Raw genomic sequence first — 26,589 nt, 5'->3', positions numbered from 1 at the left:
TCAGCCCATATCAACGAGAACAAGCTACTGAACGTCAACATTTAATTTAAGAATTTTAGGTGGCACACCATTCTGCCTTGAGGAATCTAAGCTCCGGAGATGGGAGCTAACTAGGCTCATTTTCCTGTTGAGTTTATTTCAGGATTCTAAGAAATCAGTTTATCTTGTACATCACAGAGAATGGGCTGGTTATTTGTTGTCAAAGGCAGCTTCATTCATAAAGTTGGGTCTTTGCTGAAACAGCCACTGGGTTTTGAATGGGGGCTTACACCTTTTCTCAACAGAGTTTCCTACGATGGTTGCAGAACCTGCCAACAGGAACCATCAGGCAGCTCGCTGGCAAGGCCAAAGGCCACTGCAGACCTACTTGTTGCCATTGGTTGAAGCAGAGCTTTGCCATGCTTGGTCAGTGGAGCAAGGCATGAGTGTTGGTTCTGACTTATGCCCTTGCCTGGTTGTCTTTATGCACCGAGTGCTTTTGTGCACAACTCTATGCTGTGACTCAAAAGATACAGTAGTAACATTGCAGATAAGGAGGCAAAATGGCCCTGTTCAGATACGTTTCACTGCTTTTAATGTAATTTACCAGCAATATATATTTTAACTTGAGCTTTTTAGCCTACCTATTTTGGGCTGCATCTCAGTCTCCTCACTGTGTCACAAACACACTAGGCTTATTTTTGCCTCCATTCTTCAGCAAATAGTAACTTCTCCTTTGTTTTCACTTAACTATCTCTTGCTCATCCTTCAGTTCTCGGTTTAGACAGTCTTTCAGAAAGTCTGCTCTGATCTCCCAAGTCTGGAGGAGCCCATTTAGATATCCTCATAACACCTTGAACTTCCCCATTGTAGCACTTAATATATATTTTAATATCGTACTTCCGGTTTTCTTTTGCCTGTACATCTTCATTAAGGTGTAAAGCTCTCGAGGCAAAAAATGTTTGTCTTGTTTATAGTTGTATTCCAAAGATGTAGCATAATACTTGGCACCCAGTAAACATTTATTGAAGAATAAATTTGTAAATGCATGCCTATGAACCCTTGTTGGTTAATGTATTCTGAATATTTGGCTCTGGCTTAATTCTGTTGGTGGTGATTGGTGTTGCTGATGAGTAAGTGACCTCCAATCCTTGGTGAAACACTCCAGAAGGTTCTGTGGTGTTTCTTAGGAGTCTCCTCTCAATTGGCTAGTTGACTGAGGAGAAAGCACTAGAGGGTTCTGCCTCATGTGATTCACTCAGATGATGATTTCAGAGCCAGAGAGTGATCTGGTCTTGAAAAAACTGAATAAGCTCTAAAGCACAGTAACCTTTTTCTCTTGCCTTCTCTAGCCCTGGAAGATGCAACACAGTGAGGAGTATGAAGCAGAAGGTAGGAACTGAGTGCGTGTCGGGCCTGCCTGGGAGCAAGTGCTGCCGTTCACAGGGCACTTTCCACACCTGCCTTCCTGCTTCTCTAAGCCTTTCTGTCATGCATGCCCGCTGGGAAGTCACTTTTAAGCAAATTTTAAAAATTAATTCCCAATTGATAGCTTGTAGTTTTGAAATCCTAACATTTAACATGCAAGATATGGGAACTAAGGTGTAGAATTTCACTTATGGGTTAATTACTTTCTTGTATAGACTTTAAAATTAATCTGCGAACAGTCCTAAATTAAATAGTGACCTATCTCTTGACAGATTTTTAGATGTATTTAAGCATCAAAACACGTTGATCTTTTGGCCAGCAGATGGCACTGTTGTTCAACTGACAGAACCTCAGCTGGCTTCACAGCCCACCCTGGGTTAACTGTACTTAAGTACACTTAATTACATGTTCTCTAGGTCTCCAACCTGCAAAGACACAGTAGTAATGGGCTTAATTTCTTTGATAAATAACAGGGGTAGTACTAAATGCTCTTCCTAACCCTCCAATGTTCTTCCATCCAAACAAAATTGTGCCAGTAATTATCTCATGTTTATATAAAGACTTTACAGAATCTCTAATAGGTGAGTGGAGAATTTAACTAGAACTGAGAACTTTTAATACAAGACAAATAAATTTTGATGTGTAGTTTTAAATATGTAGTTTGATCCTTACGTTTTCAAAAAGAACTTATTCTTAATAGAAAGCTAATTAGTAACTCGCAGCTTGCAACCATTTACTCTTTCACATTGGATTGTTTGCCCATCAGAATAGTCGTATGTGCAAAGATTTGGGAACAGGTTAGTCTTGGGACTTTTATGATTATTTTATGATATTTATCATGAAACTCTCAATAAAAGCAGTCCTAGTGTTTAGATGGAAAGAAAATGGAGATAATACAGTCTGGTAGCTCTAGCTGGGGCAGGGTGTATAAAGCTCTTTGGAACGCCTCTCGGCTAGCCTTCTCTTCTGATCGCACAAAAGCCTAAACCTGTGCATGTTTTCACTTGGAATAAAACAGGACTAGAACCTTGGCATCATTGAGCAGGAGGTATTTCTTACACGGGTATGACTGCCAATGAACAAAAAGTGCCTGTCTGCACTAGTAGCGGCCAAAGGACCAATGGTTCCATTTCATTTGAACTTCAGAATCAAATCAAAAAGTGGAATCAACATGTATAGTCTTTGTCTTACAGTATTTGCTTTCAGAAAGCACAATTTTCTTTGAGAATAGGTATCTCTCTGCAATCTGTTTGGAGACAACACATTATAAGCTTTTATTTCAGGCCAGTTAAGATTTTGGAACCCAGATGACTTGAATGCCTCCCAAAGTGGGTCTTCCCCTCCCCAAGACTGGATAGAAGAGAAACTGCAGGAGGTTTGTGAAGATTTGGGGATTACCCGTGATGGTCACCTTAACCGAAAGAAGCTGGTCTCCATCTGCGAGCAGTATGGTTTGCAGAATGTCGATGGAGAGGTAAGCCTTGCATTATGTTTTTATTCAGGAATACTAATCATGATGAAAGATAAACTGGACCCAGGTTAGGGACAGCCATCTTTTTCGGCTTCCTGCAGTGTGTTATAGAGACTCCATTCTCTTTCGTTTCCCTAGGAAGTCAGCCACAAAGATTGTCTTTCAGGAGCTCATGTTGTGCTCTAGGAAATAAATATTTGCAGTAGCTGACACTTACGGAGTCCATACCGTGTGCTCCTCAGTGTGCTAAACACTTTACGCCACATTATCATCAGACACTAGCTCAGTGCAGCCATAATGTCAGATAAATTTGTAGACGTGGCATGCACAGATGTGAATGTGAGAAAGGCATACAGGAAGGATTAAACATTTGAGTCGAGGGAATATTTTGAAGGCTGGGCTGATGAGTAGGTTTTTCAGCAGACTAAGTAATGTGTAGGAAAAACTGACTTGCCGAGGATGATCTGGGCTTCTTTTGTGGGACATATTGGTGTAAAGAGAGCCTCTGGTTAGGAGCCATTTCAATATTTTGGTCATGAGGAAATGAAGAGGGTAGGCTGGTGGTTTTAAAGGTATGCAGAAGTGTTGTGAAGGAGCTCCCAAAAAACTCTTGCTTGGTAAGATTCTGACCTTTATGTGATCTGAAAAATTAAGAGGGGAACAGGTAGAACTGGGAACATGAGTAATCATAAAACATAAAAATGTAAATAATTCCAAGATATGTCTTTCAAAGAGCTGAAAATAAGAATTGGAGGGATTTAGAGGTTACAGCTATAGTTGTAGCTTTGGGAATCTTTGATTGCAATATTTGAAAACATGCTATCTGTTTGTTCAGGGAATAGGCAGTATTGTTTTCCTAAGTCAGAAAGAGATTTATCATTAGAAGTTTCTAAGTAGCCTGGCTTGCAGAAAAGCTCACCCCCACCACCCCTTTCTTCCTTGTATATGTGACCACTATATACCCTTTGATTACCTTTTTAATGGCTCCGTGGTAATTTACTTTTCAGTGGTGGTTTTTGAGTCATAAAATTAAATACATCATTCTAAATTATAAACCAGTGCAGTATGTAGAACCTTGGGTGGTTTTTGCCAAGAAATATTGCACAAACTTGGATTATTTATCTAAGAACAGCCTTTGGAATAAACTGTAGCCATATGCAGGGAATTGCATCTTTTGTGGTACAGTTTTCAGAATCTGGGAAAAGAATTAGCATATTTAGTTGTTTTCCTCTGCTCTGAGGATGAGTAAAAGGTTGCTTATTAAATATTGCATTTACTTAGTATTTCCGCCCCACCCCCAAATCGTGAAATACTATAGCACTTAGTATTACTAGCACTAGACCACAGAGCAGTTAAAAGTTCAAGATGATCTCATCAACATATACTTTGAAACCTTAGAATTTTACAACCGAAAGCAATTTTAGATTTAGTCGGCCCCTTATTTTACAGAGATCACTGCTGCTTGTTGCCATTACCAGGAAGGGGCTATAGCTAGTACTCTGCTTTCCAGACACGAAAACATCTATAGGGCAGGGATGACACACTGTCCCCAGCTGCCAAATGTAGCCCAAAGGCTATTTTATGTGGCCTGCCCAACGTTTAAAAATTGAGCTTTTTGCTGCACTTTTTAATACCAGGAGATTTTTCTAAAGATCAGAAGATTTGGCTCCATTTTGCTGGCAGTGAGAAGCGCCTAGCTCCTTGGACAGGACATGCAGTTCCCAGCTTTAAATGACATTACTTTCTAATGTCTCAAGACGATCCTGCCCCATTTATTTATATCACCTGCCTGGCCTCTCTGGCTATTTGGGTTCGTGGTGCCTGTTCTGGTGCATCGTTTTGCAACTTACACACTAGGGAATCAACCGTCGAAAGACCTGGCTAATGTATTGTGAGGAGTAAGAATGTCCTCTGGGTTCTAGATTAGGCCCCTGCAAGGCTGCAAGGGGTGTGGCTCCCCAGTTGCCCATTTAACTTACGTTCTTTCAGCCCAACCCTGCTCTCATCTACCTTCTTCTGAATCCACATCCTTTTTATTCACCACTTGCCTACTTCCCCATGTGCAATAATTGGCAGCATTCACTTGCTCTGCCACTTTGAATAGATGAGGTGATGGGTATTTAGGCTGTCTGGAAGTTATGCATCAGTTTGTCCGGGGTCACCAAGCCAAATGGTGTAGAGCTAAGGTTAGAGTCAAAATATGCTTGTTAACTTCAGTCAGCATACCTGGCTTTTATTGTGACTTCTGGTTTGATGATCCTGAAAGCCTAGTCCTCTACGAAAGTGTTCTTATGGTTGAAAAGAGTGAGACCAAGAAGCTAAGGGATCTTAGCAACCTCAGAATCTTGCCCAGAATCTTTCATTGGTTTCATCACACAATTCTCTATTAGGAACTCTTGCTTCTGCCAAAGATTTCCACTCTTTAGAATAGTTTTCTTGTTTTAGCCTCCTCTCCAGAGGAAGTGGTATAAAAATAAGAATAGAAACAGATGTTTCCTATTAGATATGATTTTTTTAAATAAAAAAAGCATTTGAGATAAAACAAATGCCTCAAGCACTTACATGAGGAATAAAATCAACAATTCTGAGATGACTCGAATCCTAGCAATAGTCCAGACTTATGAAATGAATATTGAAAATTTGAAGATGTATTACCAAGAGGCCTTTGTTACAATGGACCCAATTAACTGTAGGCTCTAAGGCAGCAAGAGTAAATTTGTTTCCTTATTACTTAGCAGCATGGGCATCACCTGAGAGCTTGTTAGAAATGCAGAATCTCAGGCCCCACCCCTAGATTTAACTGTTTCAGAGTCTGCATTTTAACAAGGTCCTCATCTGATTTTTGTTTGGTACATTGGAATCATGCCTCTATAGAAAAATGTTAGCCCTCCAAATAAAAGAGGGATCTGACTGCCAGGAGGAAAGAGGTCTTTGCCTTCCCCGTTTTGTAGTGTTAGTGATTCATCTGCTTTATTCTCCTGCCCATTCCTCTGTTGTGCTAGGGAACAAACCATCTCCTAGGCAAGCCTCTAGAAGGGACTGTAGTCCAGTCTCCCCTTCCCCAGTTATACGTTGATTACTGTCAGAGGGTACAAAATAGCCAGGCAAAGTTCCCTTCTCTTTACCTCTCCTGGAATCCTTCTATTGTACATTCACAAAATCCTTCATATCCAGTCTTCATTTCTCCTACACTAAAGCATTAAAATAGAAACACAAAACACAACAATATTGTTCCAAGTAACAGTCCAAATCCCAAGTCACAGGTTTCAGACCCAAACTCTTACATCATTGCAGTCTGTCCCAGACCAAATTCTGCTGTGCTGACATACTAATTTCAAAAATTCAATATAAGTGCAATATCATATGGAGTCATCACAGTATACTAGCTCAATAAATGTCCAACTAATTTTTACTGTTACAACATCAGAAACTATATGTTTATATTTTTTTAGTAATGTCTTAATTTGTGATGATAAAGTATGGTAATGTTAAAGATTACCTGTTCTAAGAGAGTGAGTAAAAGAGAAAAACAGTTAATTGCTAGATTAATGTTTAAAGATCATGAAGCTGTTGAAATGGACTTTTGTTTAGTATGTGTGAAGTGGAAAGACATGTTACTGGAAAGGAAAATAAATTCATTCAGTGGAATGAGAATAAAGGGTCATGTTATATTTTTGGGATCAACTGTGGTGTCAATTTCTATCGGCCAGATGTGTACTTTGGGCCTTCTGCATTTTTGAGTGAAATATTTTAAATATATGATTACCCTTCTCTAGATGCTCGAGGAAGTCTTCCATAATCTTGATCCTGATGGTACAATGAGTGTAGAAGATTTTTTCTATGGCTTGTTCAAAAATGGAAAATCCCTTACACCATCAGCATCTACTCCATATAGACAATTGAAAAGGCACCTCTCCATGCAGGTAAGAAATACACAGGAAGTGATTTCTTTGTGAGTAGAAGTTAAGCCTATGGAGTAATTTCCAATGACTTAATCTGTTGTCTGAAGGAAAATACTAAGGACAAAGAGTGAAGCAAGAGAAGAATAAGACAGACAGACTAAACCATTGGGAAGGGAAAGTTGGGTTTCCAGGAATGACCATAAATTACAGAGTGGGGAGACCACTGACTGCTCCTTAACGCCATCAGAAGAAGAAACCTGGTGTTAGGTAGAGACACGTCTCGTTTATGTCAGTGAACTCTCTACCAGACCAGCTGTTCTTGATAAGCTTTGCATTCTTGACTCACTTGGGGAAAGGGGATCAAAGGGGCTACATGACTTTTTTCTAGCAGCGTAAATTAGGGAAACATGCCTTCTGCTCCTTGTGGTCGAGACAGACTAATTTTAGTCTTGACCAAAATCTTGTCGAAATGCCTGAGCTTGCTCAAATTTCTTTCTTCTTCCAGTCTTTTGATGAGAGCGGTCGACGTACTACAACCCCATCTGCGAAGACGGGTACCATTGGCTTTCGGGTCTTCTCCTGCCTGGATGATGGGATGGGCTACGCATCAGTGGAGAGAATACTTGACACCTGGCAGGAAGAGGGCATTGAGAACAGCCAGGAGATCCTGAAGGTGTGGCAGCTCACGTGGGAGAAAAATGAGGAATTGGGGAAGGGTTGAGGAGAAAATCCAGTTTTTTTGGAGACCATGACTTGATTTGATTTCTCCTTAATTCTTCTAATCACAATATCTCAGAGATAAGAGGTAGCTTTTCCTACTCCCTTTAATCAGGAGTCAGTTGCTAACTACTTTCCATTTTTTTAATCCCTGAATTATTGACAAGGGAGATGCTCTTAACTGGTCTCCGGCTGGTAAAGATTAGAATCATACCATTGCATTTATTTATAAAGTGCCAGATAGCATTAAGAAAAAAAAAAAAAAAAAAAAAAACAGGCAAATAACCATCTTATGGTTTTCTTAAAGAAAACTTACGTTCTGGATTGAAGGCTGTTCCTTAGCAATCACTAAAAAAATGTAATCACTCATCTTCTAGAATATAAATTCAGTTCTCTAAGTTCATTAACTCACATTTTCTGCTTTCAGAGTATAGAACTTGTGATTGTCTTGAACTCGTTTTGATTTATAGGCCTTGGATTTTAGTCTTGATGGAAACGTCAACTTGACAGAATTGACGCTGGCTCTTGAAAATGAACTTTTGGTTACCAAGAATGGCATTCACCAGGCGGCACTGGCCAGCTTTAAAGCCGAGATCCGGCATTTACTGTGAGTTGAGGGGAAGGTTCACCTGCTCCATTTCCTTTTCTACTTGTCCGGCAAGTCATCCAGATGCCTGTGATATACATTTTTATTCTGTATGCAAATATGGCTATCATCTTTCTATTGTGAAAATAAGATAAGAGCTTAGATTTGCATGTAGGTTTTTGAAGGGAGCTGTGGAATGAATGCCTTTTGTTTTGGAAGGGTTTTGGTTGTCTTGGTTTTATGTTTGTATCGAAGCAAGCCAGTTGAGAGCTTTTGGGGGCCTACTCGTTGCTTAGAAACAGTTTCCCATTAACTTGGTTTATTTCTGATTCTAGAGAGCGAGTCGATCAGGTGGTCAGAGAAAAAGAGAAGCTACGGTCAGATCTGGACAAAGCTGAGAAGCTTAAGTCTCTAATGGCCTCAGAGGTGGATGATCACCACGCGGCCATAGAGCGGCGGAACGAGTACAACCTCAGGTGCGACTGGTAGGACCAAGTCCCACCTTTCCTCCCACCTGGCCCAAGGTAGTGGGGCTCAGCCGGCCTGCCTGCTTGGCCTCACTTGGCTGGAGTGACTTAAGTGTGGTTAAGCCTAAAGGAAAGCAGACTACACTAGATACCTTCTCAAATTGTTTCCCATCTCTGCCTCTGTGTTTCCATTTTTGGTGGATCCACAGAGGGATCTCTGCAGGATCTGACAGCAGCTTGTTGGTCTTTCATCCTCACAGGAAACTGGATGAAGAGTACAAGGAGCGCATAGCAGCCTTAAAACATGAGCTCCGAAAGGAGAGAGAGCAGATCATGCAACAGGTGGGCAAGCAGCGATTGGAACTTGAGCAGGAAGTTGAAAAGGCAAAAACAGAAGAGAACTATATCCGGGACCGCCTTGCCCTCTCTTTAAAGGTAATCATCCTATTAGTTCTGTGGTCTGTGTCCTGGTGGGGATACCACATGGAAAACCACAGCTCTTTAATAGGGAAGGTCTGCACAGAGCCCAGTCCAAGGATTCCTGTAAGTTTGCCCAGTTGAGTCATGACCCTGACATGGCAGAGCCCCTGCTGGAATCTAGAGTTCAGGGATATCCAGACTTCTGGTTTGCAAACAGCGTTGATTACCGTATCTTGTTCTTCCCTCCTGAAGTTGCACTGGGTCCTTAGGGCTGTTTGGCACTTGGTTGATGCCCTCTCCCTTCCCTGCCCTCCTTGCACTCCTTACTGTTAGCAAATGACCTAGTCTCCACTTTGCTTCTCTGCTTCCAAATGTGCCTTTTCCTTTAAATATCCTCCTCTCCTTTCCTGTGCCTCATAAAGGAAGTGATCCTTCTCTTTACTGGACTATGACACCAGATAATACGGTACAGTGTAGTCTAGAGATGGGGGGCAGAGGGTTCTGGACTCACACTGCTTGATTCCAATCTGGATACCACTGCTTACTGGAAAACCTTGATCAAGGTACCCAAACCTGTTTCCTAATGTGCAAAATGGGCACTACTATAATAACTACCCCATAGTATAGATATAGGGATTAAATAAAATGCTACATATACAGTGTCTGGAAAGTAATAGGTACATATGGAATATTCACTGTTGTTGAGATTGTGAAAGGTTCCCAAAACTCCACACATCAAAAACTGAGCAAAATTCTCACTTCCTAACAATCAAACTACTTCCTCTCCTGAATTTTCTCCCTAATCAGTCTCATCACCATGTGCTGTTAAGTCACAGAAGCTAAAATCCTCAGTCTTCCTCACTCATCAGTCTTTAAAAGTCCTCTTGATGTTCTGAAATGCCTCTCAGATTTATCCACTTCCTCTTCATTTCCACAGGCTCTGAATAGATTCAGAATTCATCACAGTTTCTCAATGGACTTAATGTGCAGCCTTTCTTCTAGCTATCCAACCTCCCTAGCCACCAGAGTCACCTTACTAAAGGACACTTACGGTCATGCTGTTACCCATTGTAAAAGTGCAGTGTGGTAGCACTGAAGGCCCCTGAAACGGCCCTTGTCCTCATACCTTTCTAAACTCAGGAACTGCCGGCAACCTCCAGTGTCAAGTCTCCAACCCCGCTGCACTTGCCATCAGCTCTCACAGTCCCTCAGTGGGCTTTAATGCTCCTTCATTGCTTTCTTCAACACTGCAGGCTAAATTACTTCTTTGTTCCTGTTTCACTTATTCTTTTCTTGCCAGAGGTAGCATATTTTCTATGGTGTCATAGATAATCGTATCTGTTCCTGTTTCCCCCACAGTCTGACTGTGTGTGCCCTGTGGTCAGGAGCAGAGTTCGTGTCTAGAGCACCAGCTCAGGCCCGATACACCAATATTGCTCCCCATTGTTTTGACATCTAAATTTAGACATACTTTGAAAGGTTAGAGTTGTAGAATTGGCATTTTGGGGGAAGGTCGTATTTTTTTAAAATGCTTCAAGCACATTCTTTTTTACTCCATATTGCTGTGTGAGGGTGTGAAATAGAATGTATTAACATGTATTGGCTCTATATTCTTTTGGCAAAATATGCTTTGAAAATAATATTCTTCCAATCAGCCTTTAACATTGGAATAGAAAATATGTCAGATGGCACATTTTTAACAAATGTAGGTAGAAATTTAATAAGTATTATGTATACAGAAAAAAAAACATATTTTGTGGACATCAGTTGAGGTGTTATTATAGTAATTTAAATATACCAATTATAAAAACTCTATGTGTAGTTTTTACATCTTTAAACCAAAATAAAATTGTAAATTAAATATAAATTAAGCTGTAACATTACTAAATGAAAAGTTATTTTAGATTTATTCTACATTTTATAGTTTTTCTGACTTCTCTTTTGCTGTGATCTGAACCATATATTCAGTAGCCAGTTTTCTTTCATTTGACATTATGTTGAGAAAGTTTTTTTGTGTCATCGAATTTTCTAATGCAGTGCTGTCCAATAGAAATATAATGCGAGCCATATATGTAATTTAAAATTTTCAAATAGCCACATTAAAAGGTAGAAAGAAGCAAGTGAAATTAATTTTAAAACATTTTATTTAATCCAGTATCTAAAAACATTAACAATGACATGTAATCATACACAAAAAAGTATTATTGAGCTATTTTGTATTTTCGTACTAATTCTTAGAAATCTGGCATTTTATACTTCCAGCGCGTCTCAATTTATGCTGTGCGTATTTCAAGTGCTTAATATCCACATGTGACTACTAGTGGCAACATATGGGAGAGCTCAGTTCTATAAGATCAGAAATAAGGAGGAGGCCGACTTCTGGGTTATAAGATGAATTGTCAGTTTTCTTTTATATTTACTTTTGTCTAATCTGAAACTTTCAGATTAAACAGATTTTCCCAATCTAGAGCACTGATTTATGCCTCGTATAAAATGGTACAACCATTTGCTTATTTCTTTCATCTGTGCCTATTTAATTTCCCCAAATTTCTTCAGGAAAACAGTCGTCTAGAAAACGAGCTGCTGGAAAATGCCGAGAAGTTGGCAGAGTATGAAAATATGACAAACAAACTTCAGCAAAATTTGGAAAATGTGTTAGCAGAAAAGGTAAATCCGTTTAGATTTGATTTCCTGATATGCAGCCCGAAGTATAGTTTACTCGAAAGAGCAGAAGCAATGACACCAAGAAAATGTCTCTTTGGACATGATTTAGGTGGCTAAAGGAAGCAGTAATTTTTGCGGGGATGTAATTTAAGAGGTTGGATGTGAGGGAAACGTTGCCTGGCACTGAGAAATGATCCCGGCCTTCGTTGAACACATCACTCTAGTATGTTCTTCCCATCATCCAGTTGGTAGTGTTTCTGCTTAAATGTCACATTCTTGTCATACTCAGGAGACTGGATGAATACCAGAAACTGGGGCCTTTGGTATGTTAGAGGTCAAAGAAGGACCCTTGGGAAAAATGACAGCGTTTCTCTTTTACTTTTCTAGTTTGGTGACCTCGATCCCAGCAGTGCTGAATTCTTTCTGCAAGAAGAGAGGCTGGCACAGATGAGAAGCGAATATGAGCAGCAGTGCAGGGTGAGTGACTGAAGAGGACTGAGTAAGTGGGGGGGCGCCTGGCTTCAAATCCTGCTTCGCCATTAACATCAACTGGCTGTGTAACCAGGATTAAGTCACTTAATCTGTGGGCACCAATTCTTCATCTATAAGATGGTAAAAATAATAGCGTTGTTGTGAGGATTCAGTGAGTGAGTATATGTGGAGTGCTTAGAGCAGAGCCTGGGACATAGGAAGCACTCAACCCAAATTTTGGCTCTTAATATAATAATCCTAAAATATTAGGAAACCACACAAACTGCATTTAAATCTCATCTAGGTCAGAAATCACTAGTGCTTAGAGGAAAATATTGTTTCATTCTGATGTGCTTATTTCAAAATTAGCCTTTCCTGCTTGATTATTACAGACCTAATCTGATATAATTTGCTTTTGTCTCGTGGGTTGTTTTTTTCCTGAATACATTACTTCATTTACGAAATGCAAATGAAGCAGAAACCACACAAATCTTTAGCTAATAAAACATTACAAATTCCTACCAGAAGAGACAAAAAGTGCTTATATAAATAATAGCAATCTTTGATTTTTTTAAAAAAGTAACTCTCCTAAGCTTGGGAGTTTGAATTTTTTCCCTTAACCCACAAATACTTGTTTATTTTAACAAGGTAAGTATAACTGAGTTCTAACTGCTTTAGATGAACATGGTATTTGTGCAGAAATGAGGAAAATATCACCCTCTATGGGGTTGCTCATAGTGTGCCTTCCCAAGAAATATATATGCACATTTTGAGTAAAGAAATGAAACATTTATGCCACTTTTGCAATTAAGTTCAGCTCTTATCAAGTAGATGCATTTTCTTTATATGTCTTTAAAGTTAATAATAATGTCATAGTATTATCTGTCAGCTCTACCCTCCAAAAATTCCCCAAATCCGTCCACTTATTTATTTTTTTAAACAGCTTTTCATACTTATACAATTCACCCATTTAACGTGTTCAATTCATTTTTTTTTTTTTTAGGATATTCACAGATCTGTGTAACCATTACCATAATCAGTTTTAGAACATTTAATCACTGAAAAAGAAACTCACTCCACTTAGCTGTATTCTTTCCCATGACTCCAGCCCTAGGCAACTAATAATCTACATTCCGAATCTATAGATTTGTCTATTCTTTATATTTTTATATAGATGGAATTATACAATACATGGTTCTTTGTAACTGGCTTCCTTAATTTAGTATAATGTTTTCAAGGCCATCCATGTCATAGCACATATCAGTACTTCATTTTTTTCAGTTACTGAATAATATTCCATTATACAACTATACCACATTTTATTTATTCATTCATTAGTTGATGGACATTTGTTTTGAATGTTATGAATAATGCTGCTGTGAACATTTGTGTGCAAGTTTTTGTATGGACATATGCATGCGCATACCTAGGAGTGGAATTACTGGGTCAGATGCTCACCGTATGTTTAACTTTTTGAGGAATTGCCAGACTTTTTCTAAGAGGTTTGCACCATTTTACATTCCTACCACTGTGAGAGTTCCTATTTCTCCACACCCTTTCCAATATTTTATAGTTTGTCTTTTTTATTTTAGCCGTCCTAGCAGGTGTGAGGTGGTATCTCATTTGATTTGCATTTCCCTAATGGCTGGCTAATGATGTCCAGTATCTTTTCATTTGTTAATTGGTATATCTTTTTTGGAGAAATGTCAATTCAGATCCTTTGCCTAATATTTAAAAGGGTTATTTGTCTTTTTATCTTGGAGTTATAATCTTTATATCTTCTAGTTACAAGTGCCTTATCTGATACATAATTCACAAAAACTTTTCTCCCATTCTGTGGGTTATCTTTACTTTCTTGATGGTATCCTTTGAAGCACAAAAGATTTTAATTTCGATGATGTCTAGTTTATCTTGTTGCTCGTGCTTTTGGTGTCACACCCAAGACTCGTGTTGGTTTTTAAACTGCAGGTATTACAAGACCAAGTGGATGAACTCCAGTCCGAGCTGGAAGAGTATCGTACACAAGGCAGAGTTTTCAGAAACCCCGTGAAGAACTCGCTGTCGGAAGACCTTGATGTTAACAGCGGTGGCCTTGAGCCTGACCAAGGCAAGCCGTTCAGACACGGTCTTTTCAGAGTTTCTACCTTTGACTTTCTTTTTAGAACCATGGTTGAATGTAAAATTGAAAAACTTTGGCATCCAAAAAGAAAAAAGACTGGCAATACTATTTTCTTCAGCTATTTCACTTGTGGTCTGTTTTTTTCATTGGTCCTTGAAGTCTTTAAGAGAATATTTCCATCTGAGTTTTATATGAATCAACGAACGAATGGAACAATCAAACCACAAGGATATTTGCTTTAAAAAAAAACAAAAAACAAAAAACTGGCCGCAAATCTGATAATCTAGGCCTTGAAAGTGTTAGAGTTCAGCAGAGCTACTGCTGAATCCTCCCTTTCTAGAAGAGTGCCTAACGGGCACAATGACATTTTTGGAGAACAAGCTAGCCAGAAACCACAGTATTTGGTTTTCTTATGATGTCTGTGCTACATGTCTGCACTGCTCCTGCAAATAACAAGTAAGATAAGTAAGTGTTGGTTGCCTCTGCCTTTAAGGAAGATTTTAAGTGGCGAGGTTGGAAGGCAGAGTTGTTGGGGAACTTTCTGCATCCTTTGTCAACTCTCTTCCTCCCTCCTGGGCTCCTGCCTCTTTCCTCTAGTGTGTTGAGTTCGAATTTGGGCTCATAATAAATTCTCCTTTTATAGTTTTGTCTTCTGGTGCTTGTTGCAGGAGTACAGGTTCTTGAAAGGGTTGCTTATTCTTCTGCTCAACTATTTATTTTAGAATAAATAAGGGATTGAGGCAGGGACAAGAAGAAGCCTTAAGACTTTCCTTCTGATTCTAAGTCTATAGCCTTACTGTAGTGTAAGGATGGAGCCCAAGTGATGATACGATACATTTCAAAAGCTTTTCTGAACTTTTCCATAGATGACCAAGTATTGGGGGTTCTCCTCATGGGTACATGATGCAGCACTTGGGCTAGTATACACCCCAAGTGTCACTTCTCAGTTAGGAATGTCCCAAGTGACATATGAAGCAAGAGCTCAAAGCAAAACTGCTAATTCAGATGCCAGACTTGTGCCCTTTCTTCCATCCGCCTGTGTACCCCCACATGAAAAATTGTTTGCATCCCCTGTCTTAAGAGATTTCTATATAGTAACAGACATAATCATTTGGTCTGTGTACTAGCTCAGCCCCCAACTTAACACTTTACATTTCAGTGTCCAGCAATCATCATGGGCAGTTGCAAAGGTGAGCTCATATGGATGAGTTGAAAAATTTTGCCCAAACTGTTTATTTCTGTGTTCCTAACCTATGCCCTACTTGTTTTGTCGACTGAAAAATAATATCGGCTAAGTGTTTCATCACCAAAAAGGATTTATTCAAGGAAAAGAAAGAGTTGCAATCCAGTGCATGCAGACATGGTGAGACACGTGCATACAATGGCCTGCGTGCCAAGGGGGAGAAGTATTTATATAAAGGAAAAAGAAGTCAGGGGAAGGGGAAGTTAGAACCATAGAGCTTTATTATAAACATAGAGTTCTTCCTGTGGGGTTCTCATGATTATGTAGAGTGTGAGAACTCCTCCCATCAGCTTTAGCTTCTCCTGTAGAGCCTCCCAACAGATTATGTTCATTTTGAAGTCCCAGTCAATCTTTATCGGTATCTAAAAAATTTTAGCCGATAATTTAAGATTAAGTTACCCCTGAACTACAGGAAATTAATTTTACAATACTGAGTCTTCGGTAATGTTGAGTGCTGGGTTGGATATCTTGACCCATGAAATTAACACCTCAAGGCATATCAGGAAGTAGGCTGGTTATTCATTCTCCTGCCACATTGCTCCTCTGCCAATTTCTTGCTCAGGATTTGTTGGATGAATAGAAGGCTGGCTGGTTTGACCAAACTTCCTCACTCCACAGAATTTTCACTAGGAGGAGATCATGTTTAAGCAACGGTTTCCATATCTACCCACCCACCTACTGTTTAAAAAGATGGATTCAGTCAAGGTTTGGTTTACTGCCATCCATGAAAGAATCTGCTCACCTTCATTTTTTCTTATTTTCCCTACTGCTTGAAAACCAAAGAGACGACTTTTGGCTTCATTTGTTTCTTGGTAGATCTCATCTGTGGCAGTTTAGGCTGCGAATTATTTCTTTGTAAAACTGATGCCCCTCTTCAGATGCCAGTTGTATTATTGAAAGGTCAGGGTCAACAGATGTTGTGTATTTTCAGGGCTTGGTTCTGAAGAATGCAATCCACTGAATATGAGCATCGAGGCGGAACTGGTCATCGAACAGATGAAAGAACATCATCACAGGGACTTGTGTCGCCTAAGACTGGAGCTTGAAGATAAAGTATGTCCTTCTTATCAGTCCTGTTCTCTGATTTCTCTAAGGTCTGACAAGGTTTTGTATGTAGGACATTCTCAGTTCTTTTTTTCTCATAGAACAAACAGCACTGTCTGTCTGTATGTTTCCTCTTGTGTCTTACCAGCTGCTTGGAAACCCACTTCCTTAGGATGGTTTCATAGGCCAAAGACAAGGCCTTATCCTCGTTGGAACCTGAAGGCCATTACATTATTTCCACATTGTTAAAAAAATTAATAAAATGCAAAAAAACTCTTTGATATAGTTTTAATTCCTACATAAGGTACAAGTTCCGAATCTTGGCCTCCAAAACCCTTTCCCTTGTCACTTCAACTTATTTTTCTATTTTTCTCTTTTACCCTTCCTCTGTTACCTTATCCTCTAGCCAAACCAGGTAGTTTGCTGTTTCTTATCAGACTGTCTTCTTTTGCTCATGGTATTATATGTTATTACCTCTTTCTACCTCTTGAAAGTCTACTTATCCTTCAGAGTTCATATCAAATGTTACCTCTTGCATGAACCAATTCCTGAATTTCTGCTGACCAATGTGATTTTTCTGTCTTTTCAATCCCCTGGTTACATTGTAGCTCTTTTTTCTATATCTTTTATATTTTTTATTCTGCCTCGTAGTATACATGTTTGTATTTGCCATAACCATGTCAAGACCGGTTTCTCCTTAATGGCAGGGACTATGCCTTACCACCTTGTGTCCCCACGAGGCCTGATAGGTGTTCAGTAAACACATGAATTTAATTAAGTTTGTTAAGACCCTAAGTTCGCAGTTGGAGAGGATGCCTGGGGAGACGAACGGTATCTCTGTGACAGTCTGGTCAGTTTTAATAGTTGTTCAGAAACTAATAAGATTCAGCTAAGTTCAGATAAAGGAAAGCAAACCGTGCTTGACTTACTATATCTTAGTTAATGTGTTTTCCAGTTGTTACTTTAAAACAAAATGGGAAAACTGAGGAATATCTTGTAGGAAAAAAGGACTTCTTCCCCATCACACTTCTGTGGCCTCAGGTCGAGTAACACTGTGGTGGTTTGGCTCTCTGACCTTAGGTGCACCACTATGAAAAGCAGCTAGATGAAACCAAGGTCGCCTGTGAAAAGGAGCAGGAGAACATGAAGCAGAAGTATGAGAATGAAGTGCACATTTTGGAGAAACAAATAAGTGACCTTACAAAGGAAATCGCAGAACTTCAGGGCCAGGCAGTAGTACTCAAGGAGGCACAGCATATGACTACCTGCAGACACAAGGAGGAGCAAAGGCAACTGCAGACCAAGTGGGATGAGGAGAAGGCTCTCCTTCAGGAGAAGCTGAGGATGGAACATGAGATGGAGCTCAAGGAGAGGCTGAAGCAGGCGGAGGAAAGCTTTGACCGTGAGAGGGAAAGACTTACTCAGAACGGCGCCTGGACAGAAGAGAGGGTGAGAGGCTTGACTCAGGAACTGGAGCAGCTTCACCAGGAGCAGCTGAAAAGCCTGGTGGAGAAGCACACTCTTGAGAAAGAGAAGTTGCAAAAACAGCTCTTGGAACAACACCAAAGGGAACTTCAGGAGGGCAGGTAAGAAAATGGGGGAAATGGAGCCACCTGCGGTGCCGTCCTGCGGGGACACTCAGAGTTCCAGTCAGTTAAAGAGACTGATAAATCGGAAGGCGCAGTAGCCCATTGATTGATTAGATCCTTTTTTTAGTTTTTAAACATGTTTTGCCATTGTTCAGACATAAGCCTATCTTGTAGTTATTGAAACTTTTTTTTTTTAAAGAGTAAATTATGTCTTATATCTTACTTGTATCTTTTAAGTTTACACATAAGAATGAGATTCACAAATGTGGTTTCTTCCTACTTCAGTCCTGTTGTTTTTTAAGAAAATGTATTTATAAGCTAGGTTCTGGGCAAAGGTACATTTTCTCCCAGAGTTATAAAACTGCTTTGTGCTTACCTTACTCATATAAAATCTCAGGTACATTTGAGGGCTTTGGCGCTTCATACTCTGATGAACTCAGTGCTACTTCATTAAACAAGAAGCAAAAACATAATGAATTTGTTAATATGTGTGGTTTATATGATGACTGTTCTCCAATGTGTACTTAATTAAAAGAATTTTATATTTTTCCCAAGTTGGGGGTTGTGTCAATATGCATTTGGTCATTTAATGTGAAATATCAGTTGAAGTTTTTGGTTAAAGAAGTACAAATTAGTAGTTGATAGATGGTCACAGGGATGGGGAGCATGGTATAGGGATTGCAGTCAGCAGTAATGTAGTGGCTATGTGTAGAGCCAGAGGGAAGATAGAGTAATCAGTGGGATAATTTCATAAATTATATAAATGTCTAACCAATGTACTGTGTTCTTGAATTAAAAAAATCCAAAACCAAATATACCTAGGAGCATGCAAAAGAATTTGGTTTCTAAATTTTCCTTCTAAATGCAGAGAGAGGTAAGTACTAAGTCTTTTAAATGAATTATGTCTACCAGTCTTGGCTCTCAGAAATGAGACCTCTTCTCAGTAATAATGAATCACATAGGGATTAAGTGAAAATCATTTTTAGAAAGTATTAAATTGTTGGCTTGGCAGCTTCTTCTATGCATGGGAAATGTTTTTTGTTTGCTTCTGGGATTGATGGCAGTTTTAGTAATGTTGTATGTTGACCACATTTAGGGAAAAAATGGAAACTGAGTGTAATAGAAGAACGTATCAGATAGAAGCCCAGTTTCAGGCTGATTGTCAGAAAGTCACTGAGAGATGCGAAAATGCTCTGCAGAGCCTTGAGGGGCATTACCGCCAAGAGCTGAGGGAGCTCCTGGAGCAGCAGCACGAGGAGAGATCCCAGTGGGAGTTCGAGAAGGACGAGCTCACCCAGGAGTGTGCAGAAGCCCAGGAGCAGCTCAAAGAGACTCTCCAAAGAGAGAAAGCGACTTCTCTGGCCCTGACCCAGGAGAGGGAAATGCTGGAGAAAACGTACAAAGAACATTTGGATAGCATGGTTGTTGAGAGAGAGCGGCTACTCAAAGACCTGGAAGATCTAAGACATGTGTCTGAAAGTCAGCAAAGTCTACTGTCCAACCAGATACTTGAGTTGAAAAGCAGTCATGAAAGAGAGCTGAAGGACCGTGAGCAGGTCCTGTGCCAGGCAGGCATCTCAGAGCAGCTGGCCAACCAGCATCTCGAAAGGCTAGAAATGGAACGTGACCAGGAGAGGCAGGAAATGATGTCCAAGCTTCTGGTCATGGAGAGTGTCCACAAAGTGACCTGTGAGAAAGCAGATCGAGACAGAGCTGAGATGAGCATGGAAATCTCCCGGCTTCAAAATAAAATCAAGGAAATGCAGCAAGTGGCATCTTCTCCCTCTAGGCTTCAGAATGGCTGCCAGGAAATAGGAGGGGAGGAGGCAGAAGGGAGTGGAGCCATGTCCTTGCTGCAGCAAGGAGAGCAGCTGTTGGAAGAGAATGGAGATGTCCTCTTAAGCCTGCAGAGAGCTCACGAACGAGCAGTGAAGGAAAATGTGAAAATGGCTGCTGAAATTTCTAGATTGCAACAAAGGCTGCAAAAATTAGAGCCAGGGTCAGTAATGTCTTCCTGTTTAGATGAGCCAGCTACTGGATTTTTCAGAAATTCTGTAGAACAAACGGAGCCATTTTTACAGCAAAATCGAATGAAGCAAGTAGAAGGTGTAAACATGCGGCATGTCCCAAGTGACCTGCAAGACGAGGAGGCCCAGGATCTGGGAAGTACAGGGACCAGTTCTGGTCAGAGACAGGAAGTCAAAATAGAGGACTCTGAAGCATCTATGGAGAGTTTTTCCGAGCTTGAAAATAGTGAGGCGACCAGGACTGAAACCTGGGACCTAAAGAATCAGATCTGTCAACTTCAGGAACAACTAAAGATCTTACGTGCAGACTGTGATCGAGCTTCTGAAAAGAAACGAGACTTGCTTTTTGACGTTTCTGTGCTAAAAAAGAAATTAAATGCACTTGAGAGAATCCCTGAGCCTTCTCCCAAATATAAATTATTATATGAAGATGCCAATAGGGAAAATGACTGTCTCCAGGAAGAGCTGAGAGTGGTGGAGGCACGTTACGATGAAGCACTAGAAAACAACAAAGAACTCACTTCAGAAGTTTTCAGATTACAGGATGAGCTAAAGAAAGTTGAAGAAGTAACCGAAACATTTCTTAGCCTGGAAAAGAGTTATGATGAGGTCAAAAGAGAAAACGAGGAATTGCATGTTCTGGTTTTGAGACTTCAAGACAAGATTGAGAAGCTGCAAGGAAGAGCAGTGATACAGTGTGACTGCTTCTCATTATGGGAAGCCCACTTAGAGAACCTGGACGTCAAACCTGCTGAAAAGGTACTTGAACTAAATCAGACACTGGAAGAGTGTGTGCCAAAGGTTATGAATGTACAGCATATTATAGAAGAACATTATCAAGAAAACCAGTACCTTGAGCAGGAGAACACACAGATGCTGGAAAAAGTAAAAGCACATGAAATCTCCTGGTTACGCAGAATAATCCGGACACATCAAGAAAAGCCTGGAGAACAGAACCAAATTATGCTGGAGGAAAACACTGCTCTCCTAGGCCTTCAGAACAAACATTTTCAGCGTCAGGCCATGATAGCAGAGTTAGCACTGGAGAAAAAAAAGCTGCAGGAGCTGACTAGAAAGTTGAGGGAGAAAGTCACTAATTTAGTTAAGCAAAAGGATTTACCTTCTCAAGGAGGAAAGGAGGAAGAGCTGAAGGCAATGATGCATGACTTGCAGATCACATGCAGTGAGATGCAGCAAAAAGTTGAACTTCTGAGGTAATGTATATATATAAATTCTAAAGTTCACAGAATCCCACAGGGCACCTGGCCAAATCTAACTTCCGCTGCTTGCTGTACCTAGAGAAACTAACCTGTTAGTCTTCAAGAAGAGAGCAGTACTTTAGATTTCCTTCTGCTTCTGCATTGTATTAACAAATAGAATAACCTTGCCTAGGAGGCATTCCCTTCCTCTGTAGGAATTAAATGTCATTTGGGATGTGAAAGTTCATAACGGGGAGTATTTGCTGTTTAACCATGTGCATCATCAACGTATGTCAGGTCTTTGACTCTTTTCTAGCACATTTGGATAGGATTTTTTTTGTTTTGTTTTGTTTTGTTTTTGCTATTAGTATTTTCCTCATTTTGATGAAAGATGTTATATGAGAATGAATGCCTTTTGTGTATTATTAACTTGCTTGGTAGAAAACTCTTACTAATATAGGACAAATGTGTTTTGTGGCTTATAGTTTTTCCTCATATCACTCGAACTACATGCTGATAATGGAAATTTATCTTAGAACATACCATTTTATTGAGGAGCTGTCAGAGCCTAAGAAGTGTGCTTAAAAATAAAGACAAAAATGAAAATACTTGAACCAATGCTCACTTGTCTTTATAAAATATGATTACAGTAGTCTTCTAGCAAATCCAGTTAAAAAAAAAACTTGTAAAATATTACATCATGTCTGAAATATCTTAATGATATGAAACAAAATAATTTATTCTGGATGGAGTTTTTCCTCTTCTTACTTCAGACCATTTTTAGTTCTAAAAGTCAGCATACAAGTGAGATGGAAAAAATCAAAGTAAACATTACTGTGTATATTTCAGTGTGGCCCTTTTATTTATGTAATGAATTTTCTTTCTCTAAGGTACCCTGGGCCCTAAAACTAAAGCTAATACAATTTAGTAATATCGCTCTTGTCTATTTGAAGCAAGTAGGACTTGAGACTTAGATAAATTATTTGCTCAAAACAGTATTATTCAGCCACCAGAGTGGGTGTCACATCTCCATTCCTATCTCCACACTTCCCTTAACGTCTTTTAGTGAAATTCTTGCTTCCCAAAAGAAATGAGTCAATATGTCATAGCTTGATTTCCAAGTACTAAGAGACAACTAATTTAGACTTCTCTTTTTAACTGGCATGCAATACTTGTTTCATTGGAAGATACTAGAAAGTATTTTCCAAAGATGCCAGATGACTGCTTTCTTGTAACTATTTTTTTTTTAAATCTCTGTACTTCAGATATGAATCTGAGAAGCTTCAAGAGGAAAATTCTATTTTGAGAAATGAAATTACTACTTTAAATGAAGAAGATAGCATTTCTAACCTGCAATTGGAGAAATTAAATGGATCTCAGGAAGAAATGTGGTAAGATATGTACTTAAATTTTCCTAAGGCATTTTTGCAAGAACTAAAACTATTTTACCTGAACTTTTAAAGCCAAATTCTAAGTATATTTTCATTGTCCCTTTAGGCAAAAAATAGAAACTATACAACAGGAAAAAGCTGCAGTTCAGAAGATGGTTGAAAATTTAAAGAAACAGGTAAGGAGATATACTTAATATTTCCCAGTGTCTTTTAATTCTGAAATTCTTTTTTTTTTAATTTGAAATTTACAAATTTACAGGGCATGCTACTGGAATAACATGTAGCTAATGATAGTAGGATTGTAAATCTGGAGTTTCAAAATGAAAACTCAGCTCATGCTGATTCCACACTAGGTTTCTACTTTTTTGTGGATATAGTAATGTATATATTATTTCTAGATTCCGAGTGCTTAATGCAAGCTTTACAATCAGGGGGAATGGGGAGATGATACCTCTAAAACCAAATTTGTGTAATACTTGCTCTATCCCTCAAGTAGTTTCAATGATTAGCTTCTTCCTCTTTCCTCACCATGATTGAAAGCAGAAAATTAAGGGCAGAATTCACAGATATAGAATACCAGTTAATTGGTATATCTTTTCACAGAATTGTTATTCATTCAGATAGTTGTGCCATTCAATTCCCAATTTATATAATCTCACAACATGCGGTTTTGCAGGGGAAAGCCATTTAATCTGTCTGAAACAGTCAAAAGACAAGGACGTCTTGGGATAAGAATACTTTGAATACTTATAAGAGACAAGGTGTTAACATCCAAAATATATTTTCTACACTTGGAAACAAATGGCAAAAGCCAGTTGAAAAATTAACAATTGATATGAATGGTCAAGTCACAGGAAAAAAGAATACAACAAATAAAAAGATGGTTAACCTCATTAGTTATTTGGAAAGTGCAAATTAAATGAGTTTTTTTTTCATCTGTCAGATTAGCAAAAATTAAAGGTTGATATCATGTGGTATTAAAAGAAAAAAAAGGGTGAGTAAATGAATGTACTCATACCTTGTTGATAGGACTATGAATTGGTAGCACTGTGAGGAAGACATTTGGGGGCTATCTATCAAAACAGTAATGTATATGCATACCTTCTAACCCTGCAGCCCCACTTCTAAAAATAATATTCCTAAATACAAAATGCTACCATGTGTAAATGAATTTTCCAAAAGACTGTTTTGTTTCTTTATAATTAGATTCAATACATTATGGAACATCTTGATACATGGAATACCCTATAGCTACTAAAAAATATAGCATGTGGTGGTTTCTAAATGCACTGACTTGGAAAGATAAGAGTCTGTTAGATACTGTAAGTGAAAAAAGCAGACTGTCCAGACATCTGAAATGATTCGCATTTTTGTTGTAAAGAAGAAAGAAATCTCAATGTGTATATGGGTTTCGCGTATGCATAGAACATAACCTGGAGGGATACGTACGTATCCAGCTGTGAACAGTGGCTACCAGTGTGGGGTGGGAATGGACTTCTTCATACACATTGACTGTGTAATTTATAATAATTACTAGGCATTATTTCCGTTAGTGTGTGTGTGTGTAACTTTACATATAAGGGGGAAAGCAATTAGTCTCGAAATCTGTTTTTTGGCAGAAGTAAGGATAACTAGTTTTTAAAACTTATTTCAATTTTAATTAGATTTCAGAACTGAAAACCAAAAACCAACAGTTGGATTCGGAAAATATGGATCTTAGCCAAAAGAACTCTCAAAATCAAAAAGAACTGCAAGAACTTAGTCAACGTCTGGCAGAAGTGCTCTGCCAGAAGGATCAAGAGCCAGGACGCAGCACATCTGAGGAATGGGAAGAAGAAAAGTGTAACCTGAAAGAAGAACTGGAGCACTGCAAAGCGCAGGTGCAGTTTGTAGCCACCGTACAGCCTCTTTGGAGGCGATCCCAAGAAATAAATGTTTATGTTAAGTTTTTCGTACATAAAGTCTTAATAATTAGAATAGTACCAGCACATGAATAGACAGATAAGTGGAACAGAAAGTCTAGTACAACTGGAAACTTTCTAAATAATAAAGATAGCCTCTCAAATCATTGGGGCAAAGATGGGACTTTTTAATAAGTGGTGCCTGGACAACCGAGTAGACATCTGGAAATAGATTACATTAGATCCACGTCTTATACCATATGTAAAGATAAATTCTAAATGGATTGCGAGGCTAAATATAAAAAACAAAACTATACAAGTCCTAGAAGAAAACATGGATGAATTCATCTTTAGCTTTGATAGAGAGAAAGATTGTCTAACTATGACTCATAAACCAGAGGCAAAAAGAGAAAAAATTCAATTAAAAAAATTTTCATGGCAAAAAAAATAAAGTCAAAAAAACAATTTACAAACTGGGAGAAAATATTTACATCATGTAGGGCTAATATCCCTATTATATAAGAAACTCTTAAAAAATCAAAGGACTTAGGACCAAAATCTGATAGCAAAATGGAGAAAACACATGAACAAATAATCCACCAAAAAAAAAAAAAGATTAAAATGGCCTTCAAACCTATGAAAAAAATGTTCAAAATCACTCCTAATGAGAGAAATACAAATAGAAACAACACTAATATGTTATTTCTATCCTATGAGATCGGCAATAATTTATAAATATGACAACATTTTGTTGACAGGGCTTTGGGGAAATGCACTTTCATACATTGCTGGTGGGGATGTAAACTCATTATCTATCTTGAGTGAAATTTGGCTGAACCTAACAAAATTACATATGAATTTACCTTTCGTCCCAGCAATCCCACTTCTAGGAGTTTATCCTAAAGATACACTTTCAAAAATATGAAAATTCTTGCATCATTGTTTGTAATTGTAAAATGTTAGAAATAACCTAGATGCTCATACAAAAGAGAGTGGTTGGATAAATGTGATGGGGATAGCCCCACTATGTAGTAGCACTATGAAGCTTTAAAAAAAAAAAAAGATATAAAAAGAATGAGAAAGAACTCGATTGATATGAAATGATTTCCAGGACATACTGTTAAGTGATAAAAGAAAATCTCAAAAGATTATCTAAGAGTGTCTATAGTATGCCTCTATCCATGTAAGAAAGAAAGGGACATTAGAAAATACACATATATCTGCTCATTTGTGTAAAAGAAATAGAGGAATGATAAGCCAGAAACTAAAGAGAAGGTTACCTGTAGTGAGTGGGTAGAAAAGGGATGGAGAGAGGAATGGAAACGTGGTAGAAGGGATCGTGAAGGGAGTGACACTCCTGAGTATATCTCTTCACATAGCTCTGATTCTTAGAGCCATAGTAATGTTTCACATACTCTTCACATACCCCCAAAATGAACACACAATTAAAACCAATCAAGATGTGGGGGGATACAAAAATGGAACACAAACTAATCAATTAACATAACTATTATAAATGGATAACATAACCACAATAAAGAAGAATTAAGTCATTTGCAAATTAGTTATCTTGATTCTAGGGCTAGTCAGTAAGTGAGTTTCTCATGGGGGTACAGGTTAGTAATTTTGAAACTACTTTGTGTATACTAGAATTGAACAAATAAGTAAACATATTGTGGACTATAAGAACTGAGTGTCTCACTATTGGAGAAGGAAGTTGTAAGTAGAGAAGTGGGGAAGGCTAATATGAACCCTCTGATGTTGGGTTGGCATTCAAGATATTAGTATAAACTCATGTTTCTTAGTATATATACGGATGAATAAAGATACAGATGTGTATATGTAGATGGTGTGCACTGATCTTGGTTTCTGTCTACTATAAAAGGAACCAGGGCTCCTAGGAAGAACGATTCTAAGGCTAGGACAAGGAAAATTCAAGATGAGCCTGGAATATTTCATGGTGCCAGAAAG

General features: G+C 38.7%; 1 protein-coding gene across 9 annotated transcripts in view; it reads left to right on the top strand.

Moving 5' to 3' along the window:
• Positions 1 to 26,589, top strand: part of NIN (ninein) — an 88,682-nt gene that overhangs the window by 42,043 nt on the left and 20,050 nt on the right. For 8 of the 9 annotated variants that reach the window (XR_004956186.1, XM_016145801.2, XM_036238215.1 and 5 more), the window contains 16 exons: positions 1,332 to 1,371; positions 2,691 to 2,881; positions 6,655 to 6,801; positions 7,286 to 7,453; positions 7,968 to 8,104; positions 8,419 to 8,559; positions 8,811 to 8,985; positions 11,527 to 11,637; positions 12,022 to 12,111; positions 14,074 to 14,212; positions 16,399 to 16,520; positions 17,592 to 18,097; positions 19,197 to 21,341; positions 22,592 to 22,717; positions 22,824 to 22,893; positions 24,382 to 24,597. Coding sequence is in view for 8 of the 9 variants with exons in the window: in XM_016145801.2 (XP_016001287.2) it covers positions 1,332 to 1,371; positions 2,691 to 2,881; positions 6,655 to 6,801; positions 7,286 to 7,453; positions 7,968 to 8,104; positions 8,419 to 8,559; positions 8,811 to 8,985; positions 11,527 to 11,637; positions 12,022 to 12,111; positions 14,074 to 14,212; positions 16,399 to 16,520; positions 17,592 to 18,097; positions 19,197 to 21,341; positions 22,592 to 22,717; positions 22,824 to 22,893; positions 24,382 to 24,597 (4,524 nt within the window). In the remaining variant the exon portion in view is untranslated. The remainder of the gene's footprint in view (positions 1 to 1,331; positions 1,372 to 2,690; positions 2,882 to 6,654; positions 6,802 to 7,285; positions 7,454 to 7,967; positions 8,105 to 8,418; positions 8,560 to 8,810; positions 8,986 to 11,526; positions 11,638 to 12,021; positions 12,112 to 14,073; positions 14,213 to 16,398; positions 16,521 to 17,591; positions 18,098 to 19,196; positions 21,342 to 22,591; positions 22,718 to 22,823; positions 22,894 to 24,381; positions 24,598 to 26,589) is intronic. The other variant, XM_016145809.2, reaches the window with a different exon arrangement.

Source organism: Rousettus aegyptiacus, unplaced genomic scaffold, assembly GCF_014176215.1.
Source record: "Rousettus aegyptiacus isolate mRouAeg1 unplaced genomic scaffold, mRouAeg1.p scaffold_m13_p_3, whole genome shotgun sequence".
NCBI classification, from domain to species: Eukaryota; Metazoa; Chordata; class Mammalia; order Chiroptera; family Pteropodidae; genus Rousettus; species Rousettus aegyptiacus.
The sequence above is the reverse complement of the archived record's forward strand: the minus strand, read 5'-3'. Positions and strand labels throughout refer to the sequence as shown.